This window comes from Leuciscus leuciscus (genome assembly GCF_965113295.1).
Source record: "Leuciscus leuciscus genome assembly, chromosome: 15".
NCBI classification, from domain to species: domain Eukaryota; kingdom Metazoa; phylum Chordata; class Actinopteri; order Cypriniformes; family Leuciscidae; genus Leuciscus; species Leuciscus leuciscus.
In genome coordinates, this window is record NC_138739.1 from 18,452,530 (window position 1) to 18,468,225 (window position 15,696).

Sequence of the window (15,696 nt, forward strand, 5' to 3'; positions counted from 1 at the left end):
CTGTAGCCTATGTAGGGTACTGTATGTACAAATACTATTATTTAACCTTAAAAAAACTCACTTTAACCCCCACATGCTTAATAATCTGTAAGGAAAACATATTGAATAGATGCAGATTTCCGCAGTTATACCTTCTTTTCTTTGTTTTCTAATTTCACAGAAAAAATCTGTAAAATATTACTTAATAATTTCTGTAAAATTACACATAACTCTGTAAAAATACAGACAAGTTCCTTTTAAAAAACGTAAAATTGATGTAAAACCAAAATACAAGCAATTACCTGTAAATTTAACAGTGGACCTTTAAATTTCAGCAAATGCCTTTTATTTTACAGATATTTGCTGTATAGTGACAAAACGGTAAAATTCTGTAAAAAAATACAGACAATTACCTGTAAAATTACACCTTTTTTTTTACAGTGTAAGATACAAGGTAATGGAGCCTTTTATACATTTTCGTGTTTCTTTAGAAATAAATAATGGACAAATGGAGTCTTTAAACGCCTCAGATGTAAAGTTATTCGCTGTCAAAGTGACGCCAAAATGAATGGGAGTCAATGGGATGCTAACAGCAGGTGGGGGTCCGCAATGGCGGCGCCCGGGGAAACTTTAAAATAATATGAAACCCTGCCCCCCTGCTAATTAATCACAATTTTTTTAAACAAATCATGTGACCAGCATACTCAAGACAGACCAGGCTGTGATAAATGATAAAAGGATTTGATGAAAAAATAATTCTTACGCCCCCAAAAAGACGACAAAAACTATGTTACACCCAGATCACATTGCCAGTTTTAAGCACTGGCAGACACAAGTGGTTTTCTTGCTACAGGTTTATTTGAAGCTTATTCTCCATGTCCACCGTGAAAACTTATGGAGGTATTTTTGGTGCAAAACTACTGAACGCCTGTGACAGTGGAATTTGTAGTTGTAGAGAATAGCCACACATGTGTATCAGTAAATTTGAAGTCACAGAGAGAAATGTTTTAAGAGTTGCAAACTTGTAGACTTTTTTTTATCTTCCACAAACACAACACAACAGTTACACCTTCTCAAATTCTTCATTGCAGGTGCACAAATCCTATTCTACAAATCACAAATTAAGAAACTCATACGCTCACATTTTTGCTACAGTTGCTGCAGTGAATATGGTGCAAAACACATTTACACCCCGCATCAAGAAATGTGAAGTCACGGAGAAATTTTGCTCATCTGCAAATCAGTATGTGAATTCATCCAATGAGAGTTGCACACTTGTAGAATATTTTCTCATAAATGTCTTGTATATTTTTCTAGCACAAACACAAGTACATAACTACAGCTGCTTGAATCTGCTGCGACGAATCTCAAACACTGTTTTTCGCTTTCAAGTGACAAGTTTCGCGCGCTCTCCCTTTTGCACCATGTGCACCGTGAAATGTGGGGCAAAAGCGAGTTGTGCATCTGTAGAGGCAGTGGGCGGAGCCTACATGGATATTCATGAGTTTCCCGGGGCATGCGCGTGGAACTGCTCATTCTAGTTGACGCTTCTCGTTTCTCAGCAGGTTTAATGGATTATTTCAAAAAAGGTAAATATAGTTTCAGCGCGAACTTAAACTACAATTGTGTATCGTTTTGTTAAACTCATAATGTTTTTATTAATTCGTCACTGATTGCTGGCATTCACTTCGTGTAGGCCAGTATACAACATAAATTGCACCTTGCGAAGCTTTAAAACTGTGACTTTTACTAATTGTTATCATTTGTTGATTGCAATAAATTAAATAAACCCTCATAAATGTATCTGTGGGCTAACACTTTTTAAAATATATATAATATATCCTGGTGTGATTGTTCTTAAATTCTTGTTCGTTTAAATAAGCCAAATCATTTAAGACCAAACTCAAGCATGAATGTGTTGCTTTAATACATAAGTACAATTTGGATTAAACAAAATTGAACGGACAAAAGTGGATAAATTACATTTGATACAACTAGGTTACTGTAAATGAGAAACAAAAAACACTTAACATTATTTTACGGAATATAATAAGCCACAAATTTGATGTTCTAAAAAAATATATTTACAAACATACTGGCAAAATAATGTAACAATATTATTTTTAATGTTTTGATTGCAAGGTGTGCTTGTGCTGGTTTTGATTTAATAATACATACACGGTTCAAAAGTATGGTATTAGAAAGGTTCTAAGGTAAGGTACCTCTAAGGTACCAAGACTACATTTCTCTGAAAAACAGTAATATTGTGAAATATTTGTATCAACTGTTTTCTATTTTAATGTTTAAAGAGCTCATTTTACTCTAGATTTCAGTGTCACATGACCCTTCAGAAATCATTCTAATACTGATTTGCTGCTCAAGAAACATTTCTGATTATTATCACAGTTGAAAATGGTTGTGCTGCTTAATGAAGTGTGGAAATTGACCTTGCCTGCTATAAAAGTATAACATTTCTTAAATCATAGTGATTCCAAACTTTTGTCATGCAAATCTTAAATACCAGAATGTCATGTTTTAACATTGATCCAACAAAGTTTAAAGGTTTCATTTTCAAGAGTTCAAGTCAGAAGTAGATCATGCATTTGTATCAATGGTCATCATTGTATCATCCAGGCACACAGAGAAACACATAAGGTCAAAGAAAGAACATGACAAAGAGAAACATCAGTGTAGGGTGCAAAATGTTTATTTGGACATGGATATGGTTGTGGAGTTATTTCCCAGAGATTATTGCCAGAGATGACAAAGTTGTAAAGCTTCATAAGGTAAGGTATGGTATCAGGAGAGCTTAGCAATAAATAAATTAAATGGTAATGGTTCATGTATTTAGGAATATTCTGCTCTTCTGTTGGAAATAAGTGTTGCTGTAATCATTCAGGTGTTCTGGAATTTTTTGGTTTTACGGTAAAAGTGGAACGTTATTTTTTTTTTTTATTGCAGTGACATTCAACAAATGATAACAAAAGACAGTTTAAAGCATTGCAATGTACAGAGGAAAAGCACAACGAAATGAACGAGTTGAAGTTTGCTGTGCTTTATATAGGCCTACACGAAGTGAATGCCAGCAATCATTTAGTCATTAACGAATGCACAAAACGTGCAAACTAATAAAAACATTATGAACTTTATGAAATGATACACAATTGTAGTTTAAGTTCACGCTGAAACTATATTTACCTTTTTTGAAATAATCCATTAAACCTGCTGAGAAACGAGGAGCGTCAACTAGAATGAGCAGTTCCACGCGCATGCCCCGGGAAACTCATGAATATCCATGTAGGCTCCGCCCACTGCCTCTACAGATGCACAACTCACTTTTGCCCCACATTTCACGGGGCACTTGGTGCAAAAGGGAGAGCGCGCGAAACTTGTCACTTGAAAGCAAAAAACAGTGTTTGAGATTCGTCGCAGCAGATTCAAGCAGCTGTAGTTATGTACTTGTGTTTGTGCTAGAAAAATATACAAGACATTTATGAGAAAATATTCTACAAGTGTGCAACTCTCATTGGATGAATTCACATGATTTGCAGATGAGCAAAATTTCTCCGTGACTTCACATTTCTTGATGCGGGGTGTAAATGTGTTTTGCACCATATTCACTGCAGCAACTGTAGCAAAAATGTGAGCGTATGAGTTTCTTAATTTGTGATTTGTAGAATAGGATTTGTGCACCTGCAATGAAGAATTTGAGAAGGTGTAACTGTTGTGTTGTGTTTGTGGAAGATAAAAAAAAGTCTACAAGTTTGCAACTCTTAAAACATTTCTCTCTGTGACTTCAAATTTACTGATACACATGTGTGGCTATTCTCTACAACTACAAATTTCACTGTCACAGGCGTTCAGTAGTTTTGCACCAAAAATACCTCCATAAAAACTAAACATACAGTATAACGAGAAAATAAAGACCGCATTAGCTTATGAACATACAGTGACATGCGCAGCATGTAAAATAACGTTCACCAAAGTAAAATACAGACACAAAACAGCATACCTCGTTGGCTGCATGCTGTACACAAGGGAATAAAGGTTTCCTTAGATCGCTGACATCCACTATAACAACCTTAACACTTTTATCAGAGCATTAAATTTTCCGTGCTTCACTTGCTGTTAGCTTGCCGACTCTCTCACTCACAAGCGTCCCAAAAGACCTTGCGCGGAAACTTCAAAACAAAAGCACTTTACTTTTACCAAATAAAATCACTAAATAATACGATTATACGACTAAATGCGATTTATAATTCTAAATTATGACATGGGTGGAAAACAAAGTATACATTATTATAATGTTGCGACAATTACACCGCTAGTGTCTTCTGCTGGTTAGATCACAATTAAAGAACCATATCAGCTGTTAAATAACATATTGGAGATTCAAATATTATCAGATTTGTCTCATTTTAAATAAACACAAAAAATAGAGATGAAAAATTAACATAAATAGCCTAAGAATTGTACTTATGCTATGGATAAATACATGATCAGTGATATCTTCCAAAGATTTCAGAATTTTGGCGTAATTTTTTTCTATATATAGTGATATGGCAACTAGTTTCGTCATGCTAGCATGTGTGGAAGTATTTAAAGCAACTGTGTTACAACTAGCCCTGCGTTAGTTTGTGCCCCGCTCTCTCTCTCTATAGTCTACACCAGAAATCTCTTTATCAACCCCATTGTTATTATCACTATTTGCCTCTAAAGTAACGTGTGCTGTTGTACAGCCTGTTTCTGAAACAGTAGGGGTTGGTTTGAATTATTGTGATAAGTTTTACTTTCAGAAATATTATGCAATAAAAAAAACCACCTTTATTTCATATAAAATATTCTGTAAACAAATGGTAAACATTTAAATTCAAAATACTATAATTTGTATCAAAATTTTTTATATATATATATATATATATATATAACAAATAGACTGTGATGGAAAAAATGAGCCTAAATATTTTGTAAATGTTTTCACTCGCAAAACATTTGTAAATCTTTTTTTGAACCATTCCTGAAATTGTACTTTTATCTCTGTAAATTCTTTATAGGCTATATTGTTTTGTGACTCACACCTTCTACTGTATCTGAGGATGCTGCTGCTCATGCATGACTGTGATTAAACTCCTGTTCTTCATTTCTAAGTTAAACTGATGATGTTTGAACTCAGCCCAAATTACAACACTCTCTGGTCTCCCCTATCTGTGAAGAACTATAAAACCTTTCTTTATGGATATATATCATGTGAATAATGCTATTCCAGAATAAGAAACATTTAACATTTTAACAATAACAATTTATTTTCGATCATTGCATTTTTTTAATCCAGTTCTTCCGCAGGCTGCACTTTTAATTGTACTTATTTATTTTGCGTGTGTTTTGTGTTTAGTGTTGCATGTGATCTTCCACACATAGCCACATACGTTATGTTGAAATTATATACATGAGACTAGTGTATGAAATGTAAAGTGTGTTTTATGGTAAATAGTTATTTGAAATAGGTATTGGGGAAATTAACTTTTAAAAGCATGTTCAGAGTCGGTGAAAGCCAGTTTCAGACTATATCTATTAAACTAAATACAGCAGAGTCACACAGCAGTGATACAGACTCAGTTCTGGATTATCCATCTCTCTGTTTCAGTCACACAGAGAGCACTTCAGTACAATAATGAAAAATCACTGTATCAGGGTAAATTCACTGCAACATTTGCTGCACTGCAAAAAATGCCAGGATCGATCAAGAATTAACATATTTTATTTATTTTCCCCCACCAGGTGTGTTTGGTGTTGATATAACAGTGATGGAGGGAGATTCTCTCACTCTAAAACCTCAAACTGAAATACCAGAAGGAGAAGATGATTCAGCTCTGTGGAAGTTTGGTGAATTAATCATAGCTCGAATTAATAAAGCAGTTGGACTCTTCTCTACATCTGAGGGTGATGATGAGAGATTCAAAGGCCGTCTGAAGCTGGACAATCAGACTGGATCTCTGACCATCACAAACACCAGAACCAACCATACTGGACTCTATACACTAAAGATCAAAAGCAGAACTGGGACACCAGACCAAACATTCAGTGTTACTGTCCGCGGTGAGTAACTCAAGTCTTACAATCTGATAACTGGATTAAAATCTAGATTCATTTTCTGAGAACAGTTTAGATGATGTGAAATAATCAGAGGTTTATTCTTCAAAACCTGTTGTTGCTTTTGCGAATAAAAAAAATGCCGCTATGAGTGTAAGTTAAGAGAATAATGTGTAAAAATGAAATATGTGTAAAGGAAATATTGATTTTTCAGAGATTTACAGCAAAGAGGAATCCAGAGTTATTTTCACAACTTTAAAAAGAAGAAACAAGAGGCATAGAAATGACCATATACCGTTTTATTGTGTTAAATGATGTTTTGTTTAATCTAATCATGTCTCTGTCATGGGATGTGGAGGAGATGAACCCAAAAGCAGACGAGGTGCAGACACTCAAGGTTTATTTAAACACAAAAACAGAAAACAAAACCCACGAGGGGGCAAAACAGGACTGAAGACAGGTAACTTTGACTAAGACTAGATAACAAATAAAGACTAAACTCTGACTTGACAATGACGGGAAACAAACTCACAATACTGATATAACAGGTCTCTGACAAAGTACTCACAGTGTAGAACAAGCAATGTACCACAGGGGATAACAGGCAATGTAAGACAATGTACCGACCCAGGACAGAAAACATGAGGGGATTAAATAGGGAGCAAACTAATCAGGAACACCGGTGATGATGGGTAAAGCAATCAAGACAAAACGAGGATAACAAGGGGGCGGGGCAGAGAACGAGACAACACAAGCACATGGCCCAAACAAATGGCCATGTGCTAGTACACAAAACATGGGTCTGTCATGATCCTGCCTCAAAACAAGAAAGATCTAGGACATGAAGGCAGAATCATGACAGAACCCTCCCCCCAAGGAGCGGCTTCCAGACGCTCCCTAGAGGGAACATGAAACACGGGACAAGACCGACTGAGACATAGACACAAACCAACAATACATGACAAAAACTAATAAAGGCAGACATGAATACACAATGACAGGATTGGGGTGACATAATAAAAATAAAAAACAAGGAAGAGGAGGCGGAGACAACACAGAGTTCATGGGGGAATGTCCAGGGTGGGTGGGTGGGACTGTGGTCTTGGGTGGACAGGACGATGGCTGAGGGCGAGGGGTCCGGGCAGACTTGGATGGGGACACACGAGGAACAGTCTTAGGACAAACAGTCCGGGGTGAAGTGGTGACAGAGGGAACAGCTGCAGCCGGCAGCGGAGCGAAGACAATGGGTGAGGCAGGTGGTAAGGGAGTGGAGAAAGAAGTAGACTGTGATGCTGGGACAGGGCTGGACACAAAACTAGGGACAGGGCTGAACACATTAGCTGGGACAGGACTGGACACAGACATCCTCCTGTCAGCTGGGACAGGACTGGACACATCTGCTGGGACAGGGCTGGACACATTAGCTGGGACAGGGCTGGACACATCAGCTGGGACAGGGCTGGACACATCAGCTGGGACAGGGCTGGACACACCAGCTGGGACAGGGCTGGACACACCAGCTGGGACAGGGCTGGACACAATAGCTGGGACAGGACTGGACACATCAGCTGGGACAGGCATCTCCAGAATCTTGGCTAGACTGGACAGATACTCGGACAAGACTCTTGCAGCGATGACAATCGGCATCTCGTGGCTCGCCGAAACCGACCGCACAACAGCCTTAGCAGCTGAATCGGCCGCTGCTCGCTCTGCAGCCCTCATGACTGCAGACTCAGGAACAGCGCTTGCAGGAGCGGGCTCTGGAACAGCGCTTGCAGGAGCGGGCTCTGGAACAGCGCTTGCAGGAGCGGGCTCTGGAACAGCGCTTGCAGGAGCGGGCTCTGGAACAGCGCTTGCAGGAGCGGGCTCTGGAACAGCGCTTGCAGGAGCGGGCTCTGGAACAGCGCTTGCAGGAGCGGGCTCTGGAACAGCGCTTGCAGGAGCGGGCTCTGGGACAGCGCTTGCAGGAGCGGGCTCTGGGACAGCGCTTGCAGGAGCGGGCTCTGGGACAGCGCTTGCAGGAGCGGGCTCTGGGACAGCGCTTGCAGGAGCGGGCTCTGGGACAGCGCTTGCAGGAGCGGGCTCTGGGACAGCGCTTGCAGGAGCGGGCTCTGGAACAGCGCTTGCAGGAGCGGGCTCTGGAACAGCGCTTGCAGGAGCGGGCTCTGGAACAGCGCTTGCAGGAGCGGGCTCTGGAACAGCGCTTGCAGGAGCGGGCTCTGGAACAGCGCTTACAGTAGCTAGAGATGACGAGCGAGAGGCTCCCTTTCTCCTCTTCTTTCTCCTTGAACGCGAAGCCGAATCTGTAGCTGGGCTAGCGACCAGTTGGAGATGTTCAGCTGGAACCGTAACAGGAGCAGGGATGGCGTTCTCGGGCAGCGCTGACTCGGTCGAGGAAGACTCAGACGGGGAATCCCAGGAAACTCGTCTCCCTCGTTTACCATGGAGAACAATGGGAGCAGAAGGGGCCTCAGGAGAAGTGGAACCGGCCTTATCACCATGGGCAACAACGGCCAGGACGCGACCCTCTGGGACCACAGGTAGCGAAGCAGAAGAAGACCTTGTAGAACCCCCTCGATCACCTCCTCTACTGCGGCCTCCACGGATCCCGCGAAACACGACCAACCGGGTCCCTTCAAAAGATTGTCGATTGGCAGGAAAGGACATACTGTCTGCTGGGTTCAATACTGGTCGGTACATTCTGTCATGGGATGTGGAGGAGATGAACCCAAAAGCAGACGAGGTGCAGACACTCAAGGTTTATTTAAACACAAAAACAGAAAACAAAACCCACGAGGGAGCAAAACAGGACTGAAGACAGGTAACTTTGACTAAGACTAGATAACAAATAAAGACTAAACTCTGACTTGACAATGACGGGAAACAAACTCACAATACTGATATAACAGGTCTCTGACAAAGTACTCACAGTGTAGAACAAGCAATGTACCACAGGGGATAACAGGCAATGTAAGACAATGTACCGACCCAGGACAGAAAACATGAGGGGATTAAATAGGGAGCAAACTAATCAGGAACACCGGTGATGATGGGTAAAGCAATCAAGACAAAACGAGGATAACAAGGGGGCGGGGCAGAGAACGAGACAACACAAGCACATGGCCCAAACAAATGGCCATGTGCTAGTACACAAAACATGGGTCTGTCATGATCCTGCCTCAAAACAAGAAAGATCTAGGACATGAAGGCAGAATCATGACAGTCTCTCTTTTAAAAGACTTCCTTTTATTTATTTAATCTTCCTGTATCCACTTGATATAAAGGGATTGTAAACAACAGCAACAAAGCTCACACAGATTATAGTTATTGTTATAGGGAGACACTGCTTATTAATATTCATTGCAGTGTTTTATGAGACACATTAATTAAGACTGATGATGGATGAAGCTCCACATTAATAGATTTGATCTGAGACGATCTTAAGAACATGTTGAGCTTCAGCCGTCTGTAAAGTCACATGATCAATGACACTCATTTACTCTTATTTATTATTATTTAACCAGATAAAACTTTCTGAGATTAAGAATCTCTTTTACAGAAGTGACCTGGCCAAGATGAGCAGCACAACATTATCAAAAAAGGAAAACATAACATTAAAACATATCATCAAAACAATTAAAACATTTACAAAGAGTTTCTTCCTTTAACCTCTCACTAAGCAAAGATCCAAAGATGTTCAGCATCTCTGACTTCTAGACCTGTAGCATTATTAGCTTGATCTGTTTTAATCTGTTTCTGTTTCTTCTCCTCATGTGTTTGTTACTGTGACAGATGTGGTGTCAGTGACTGAGGGAGATAATGTCACTCTACACACTGGTGTTACTGATATACAGAGAGATGATCAGATACAGTGGAAGTTTGGAGGTCAAGACTTAACCTGTTAACAGTCGCCCCCACTAGTTGAGCTTAAACCCAAACCTGACATACACAGACTAAAACACTCACAGTTCATGAACACTCTGGACTACAGGCATAACTGAGGACTCTTTAGAAAGATGATAGATGTGGCTTTGTCATTCAAGTAAAATAATCTGTTATATCATTATAGACTAAAAGTGAGAGAGGCTTAAATATTTTGTAAAGTAATGATCAATTTATTTAAATAAAATATATTTTAAAATAAATATATAAAACTGTGCTATGATCAACTCAAAAATCAATCAATTCGAAGCCACAAGTCTGAATAAGTTATTGATTGTAAAGCCACTAAAAATAAGGTTCATGAAACATTTTCTTCTTATAGAATGTAAATATTGAAAAATGGCACTTGGTGACACCAAAATGGCAACTGGTAATTAATTTGAGATGAAAAACAATATGAAATTATTTACAAGTAAGCATAATTGTTGTATCTGTAAATTATAAATATTTAAATAGATGAACTTTGTGTGAAACAGTCGTGTGTTGACAGTACAGCGGTAAAAGTTACAAACATTACTCTAGGTTTATGTTGGCAGTGCTTTAGTTCATCATTCCCGCTTTTCCATTGTCAGTTATTTCTTAAACGTTTCACACACATTTTAAAACTGTTATTTTGTCATCTACTCAAATAACAGTTTATAACTTTATAACTATAACAAATAACTCTTCATATGTTGACACTTTTACATTATGACAGATATACAGCAAACTGCCCATCCTGTCATCTCTCTGTCTCTACTGACATCCATTATCTCTCTCTCCACTTCTCAAATCTCTTTACTCTGCCTCATATTCTGTAATATACCGCCATTACTATACTATTACTATGTATTATCATCTGACTTTAGTCTGTACACATTTACCCCTGTGCAGAACTCTTCCCTAAGCAATATATCTCCAGTCTGCAAACATTTATCTTTGTCTCTGTATCAATCTTTTAAACTTTTAGTAGTTGTATATGTGTTAATCAATAAAGACTATAGCAAAAATTTTTTTTAAATAAAAATCTGTTATGCATGTGCATATACAACTAGTTATGTAGCATTAGTACAGCACACTTCTCATTCTAGTATTCTCATCTTTTTATCATAAAACTATCTTGCTTGATCTGTTTGTTTCAGTATCGAGATCAGTCTGATATAGTTACATGGCCATAACCAACTGAGTGAGTTTGGGGCAGGACAGTCAGTTTTGCTGGAGCAGGGTGGCAAGACAGTTACTGTGTAAAATATAAATCTTCCCTACTCTATAGAATGTGAAAAACAGCACATCAAATGTCCAAATACACAGTATTCATTAAGCAATAACCGAAGAATACCTAAATTACATACTTCTACCATGATAGTAAAGTGCACATCACCACTTTACTATCTCACGAGGCCACAGGAAAAATGTGTACATGTCAGGAAAGAGTAACACTGCTGTCGTAAGTCACATGACAATGCCAACATGGCAGATGTAGTATGTTTAATCTGTATTCATAAAACACACATAGGCTACATACGTTTTAGAACATACATTTTAACATTCAAACAAGTTCTTCATATTCTGTAGTATCTGCTTTGGCAGTATGTGATTTCGGACATCTCTAGTACGTGGCAGGCAAAGGGATTGTTCAGGAAACTTGTAAAAAAAAAAAAAAATCATTATTTTTGTTAATGTTTGTTGATCATCAGTTCTGTTAATGATACTGGTGGTGCATTAATTACAGAATGTATTTGGTCAGAATACAAATATTAACATTCCTAAATAGAAACTTCAATGCTTGAACACCTGCACAAGGCTGATTGTGTAATACCGGTACTAACTATTCGTATAATCACTGTAATCATCTCTGTGTTAAAAAATACAGGGTCTGGCTGTGTGCAGTGAATATTATGTGTATATTTGGATGTCAGAACAGCCGGTGGCGCTGTTAGAATGTTCTCAATCCCTGAGCAATCAGCGCTGCACAGAGAACGCTGGGGGCGGGGTTATTCTTTTCGTAAGACTCTAACAAACAAAATAGTATAATGTTTTCCTCCTAAAATGCCCTTACAATGAATAGTTTAGTTTATAATTGACAAGAATTTACATTCTCTCAGAAGAAACATTACGTAAGCAAAGAAGAATTAATCGATGTTTTAAACGATCACTTTTTGGACTAAAAGGTCAAACTGATTTTGTGTTCCGGATAATAATCATGAACTCTACGCCGATTTTTGCATGATTTAATTGATCTGTCATCTTCAATAGACAACAACTGTTCAGAACTCACCGTTTTAATGTTGCGTGAATAATTGCGAACTCTTGATAGGCTACTACGATGTAAAATGATGTTATCTCCACGATGTTACGGTCGTAAATCTCAATGCTTGAGCCTCTGACCTTTCGATTGACGTATCGTTTGCCAATACTCGTTAAAGCGTTGATGGTAAAATCGTGCAGTCAATGTAAACTAATCAACTTTGGAACCGGTGATGGTCTCGCGCAAGTTAACGGATTAAACGGCGCTGACGCGAGCTGGAGCAACACTGTTCAGAATGGTCAGACCGGAGACCTCACCATCACAAACATACGAAGAAATCAGTTTGGAGATTATGAAGTGGAAAATAAAAACAAGAACAGTTTGATCTTACACAAGAAATTCCGTATTACTGATGGTGAGTAGGCTACATATTATTTTTTTATATAAAATGAGAAAAGATTCTATTAGATTCTAGAATTATCATATTTAGATTGTGTCATCACTTTAATAATCAGTTTAGCCTAGATGCTTAGATTAACACTTAGTTTATGCTAAATTAAACAGAATGTTTTAAAAACTAACTGGAATTTAATTTAATAATTTGATGGTGCATATTTCCATTTGTGTATCAGGGCCCGGTTTTTCAAAAGTAATCCACTAGGATTTTGGATAACGGATTGGATCAAATCTTGAAAATGGGTTTTTCAAAAGAAAAAACGGATTACATAATCGGATTAGATCACGTAATCCAATCTTGGTTTTGATCCGGATCAAACCTTTAGTTTGGGTTTTTCAGAACTTTTTTGTAGGATTTGGATCACTTTGATCCAAAAAATCTGGATTAAACTGATCCCATCAGAAGGGTGGATTCAGCGTGGATTTCATGCCCAAAATGTAATGAAAACTTTAAAAATGTATCAAATAATACTATATTTGGATCATGCAGTATCTTACAAGATATCCTATTTATTCATAAGGTTTTCATTTTATTTGTTCATCCGTCAGGCAGTGATTAGGTAGGCTTTAACGTATTCAGCCTTTCAGTATAGGCCTACAGCAAAGTAGAAAGAGTTTGGCCTCATAAAATAGGCTAATCCCCCAAACAGCTGTCAAAATTTACCAAAAACAATACATTTTATTCTGTCACTAATTGATATATTCATCACAATCGAAAATATTTTTGTTTTTAGAATATTTATTAGTGATGCATGCAATGATTACAGAATAACCAAAAAAATGCAAAGAATGGCAATCACTGATTTTTGAAATCCAAAACAAATCCAAATCAGAAATAGTGTCTAACTATTGCGTCCCTTGTTGCACGTCCTGTTTGCTCGTTCTGGCAGAATGCAGGAGGTTGGTTAGGGTCTCCAAGGGGCTCAGGTGCATCATTGTCAGCACAGAGAGGGACATTGCGCTTAGTAGCGATGTTGTGCAGGACAATACAGGCAAGGGTTATGTTGCATGCTTTCTGTGGTTCCGCTCTCAGGTAGTTAAGGCATGCAAAGCGCCTCTTAAGAACTCCATTTAAACGCTCAATTGCACATCTTGCTTTTTTTTAAATGTGTGTGTTTTCATTTCAAATAAAAATAAACTTATATTGACCCCACACTGGCTATTCTTATATTGACCCCACACTGGCTATTCTACTTGTTGCTCTTTACATATCTATAGTTCTACATTGTGATTTCCTATCCTGTTTGAGCACTGGTTAGCTGTGTCCCAATGTGAAGGCTGCATCCTTCGAAGGACTGAAGACTTCAAGGATGCAGCCTTTGCGTCCTCCGAAGGACGCATCATGTAGCCTTCATAGGATTTCCTAATTGCGCAATTAAAAAAATGGGGGGCCAGTGCCCCCGTGTCAACAAGCTTGGCCCCCCCTCTGGCCCCCCTAAATTTGGAATCGTAAAATCACACCAAACAACTGCGCATTTATTCAGTTGCGGCGCCTTCATCTATAGGCTACACTGCAGCACGACGTATATTCACATCAAATGTTAATGCAGAGGAACGGGACACTGCAGTTCACAAAAGTTCATTATTTGCATGTGCTTTAAAGCCTTGCCGGTTAAACATGTCATTCGCTGCTGATGCGCTGTTCAAATATGCGCTTTACGCCGGTTTCACACTGCACGCGTTAGCAGAGCATAAGCAGCGCAGGAGCAGTGCGTATGGTGAGCGGAAGCAGGACACGTGCGTTTTGCTTTCACACTGGCAGAGTTTGTCACGCGCGGCGTGTGTACAGACAGAGTACTAGATAATGGGTGAGTTGCCATTGCTTTATTTCGTTTTCAAATACATTTAGGAGAAAAGACTTGTCAAGAAGCAAGTATTTGTGTATTTTATTAATAATTTCATTTATATAACTTTTGGTTCATCTTTGTTTTTATTGTTCGGGCAACAAGTTTGTTTTTGGACATTTGTTTTGTTTTTAAATTGCTGTTGGTCATTTGATTGACTGTTTAAAACACAATATACATCATCAATGCGCTTTTTGGGTAAAATTGCGGTGTATTTTGGCCATGATCAATGCATTGTCACTTTAATCAGCGTAAGCGGCGCGTTAAAAATAGACTCGGAGCCGAAACTATCGCGGCACTGCTGTTCCTGCTCTGCTCCTGCTACGCGCTGCAGCGCCGCTTCTGCGTGCGGTGTGAATGCACTCATTGAATAACATGGACGCCGAAAAAAATACGCACTGCTCACGCGCTGCTGACGCTTGCGGTGTGAAACCGGCGTTACTGAGCGCGTAGGCTACACTCGACGCGCACATGCATTAAAAGCCTGTTACTGGACTTGTTATCTTTTGAGTCTTATATTGCGCTAATACTGTCAAATATAGACATTGTTTACATAAACAAAGTTGGTTATGTCTAAAGTGAAAGCAAACAGAGAAAATTAATTAAAATCTGCTTGTCATATGCGTGTATATTAGACGCGTCGCGTGCAGTTCTTAAAGAGACAGTAGCCCTAATAATAAACATGCTGCCGCTTGTCCTTAAAGAGATAGTTCACCCAAAACCAAACAGTTGCTGGTCCCCATTGACTTCCATACATAGTAGGAAAAAAAAAATACTATGGAAGTCACAGGGGTACATCAACTGTTGTGGTTACTCACATTCTTTCAAATAACGTTTATTTTCAACAGAAGAAAGACACTTATTCGGGTTTAAAACAACTTAAGAGAGTAAATATGACTTTTTGGGGGAGAACTATCCCTTTAAAGGTACCGTATGTAAGAAATATATTTCAATTAATCATAAAATTGCCCTAATATGTCACTAGACATTAAGAAATCATGTTCATTTCAAATACTTATATCACTGACAACAGTAGTATGGCTAGGATATTGTCATTTAAAAAGTGGACTTGCAGCCCTCAACTGATGTTGATGTTGTCATTTTGTGTTTTGGCCTGAAGCGCCTCCCTCCACCATCTACCAATCACGAAGTCAGTAG

At 38.7% G+C, this 15,696-nt stretch overlaps 1 protein-coding gene across 1 annotated transcript in view; it reads left to right on the forward strand.

Annotated features, from left to right (window-relative positions):
• Positions 1–15,696, forward strand: part of LOC309475595 (uncharacterized protein) — a 374,444-nt gene that overhangs the window by 177,913 nt on the left and 180,835 nt on the right. The window contains exons 7-9 of the mRNA XM_082138428.1: positions 5,778–6,075; positions 9,862–9,962; positions 12,494–12,653. Of these exons, the coding sequence (XP_081994554.1) occupies positions 5,778–6,075; positions 9,862–9,962; positions 12,494–12,653 (559 nt within the window). The remainder of the gene's footprint in view (positions 1–5,777; positions 6,076–9,861; positions 9,963–12,493; positions 12,654–15,696) is intronic.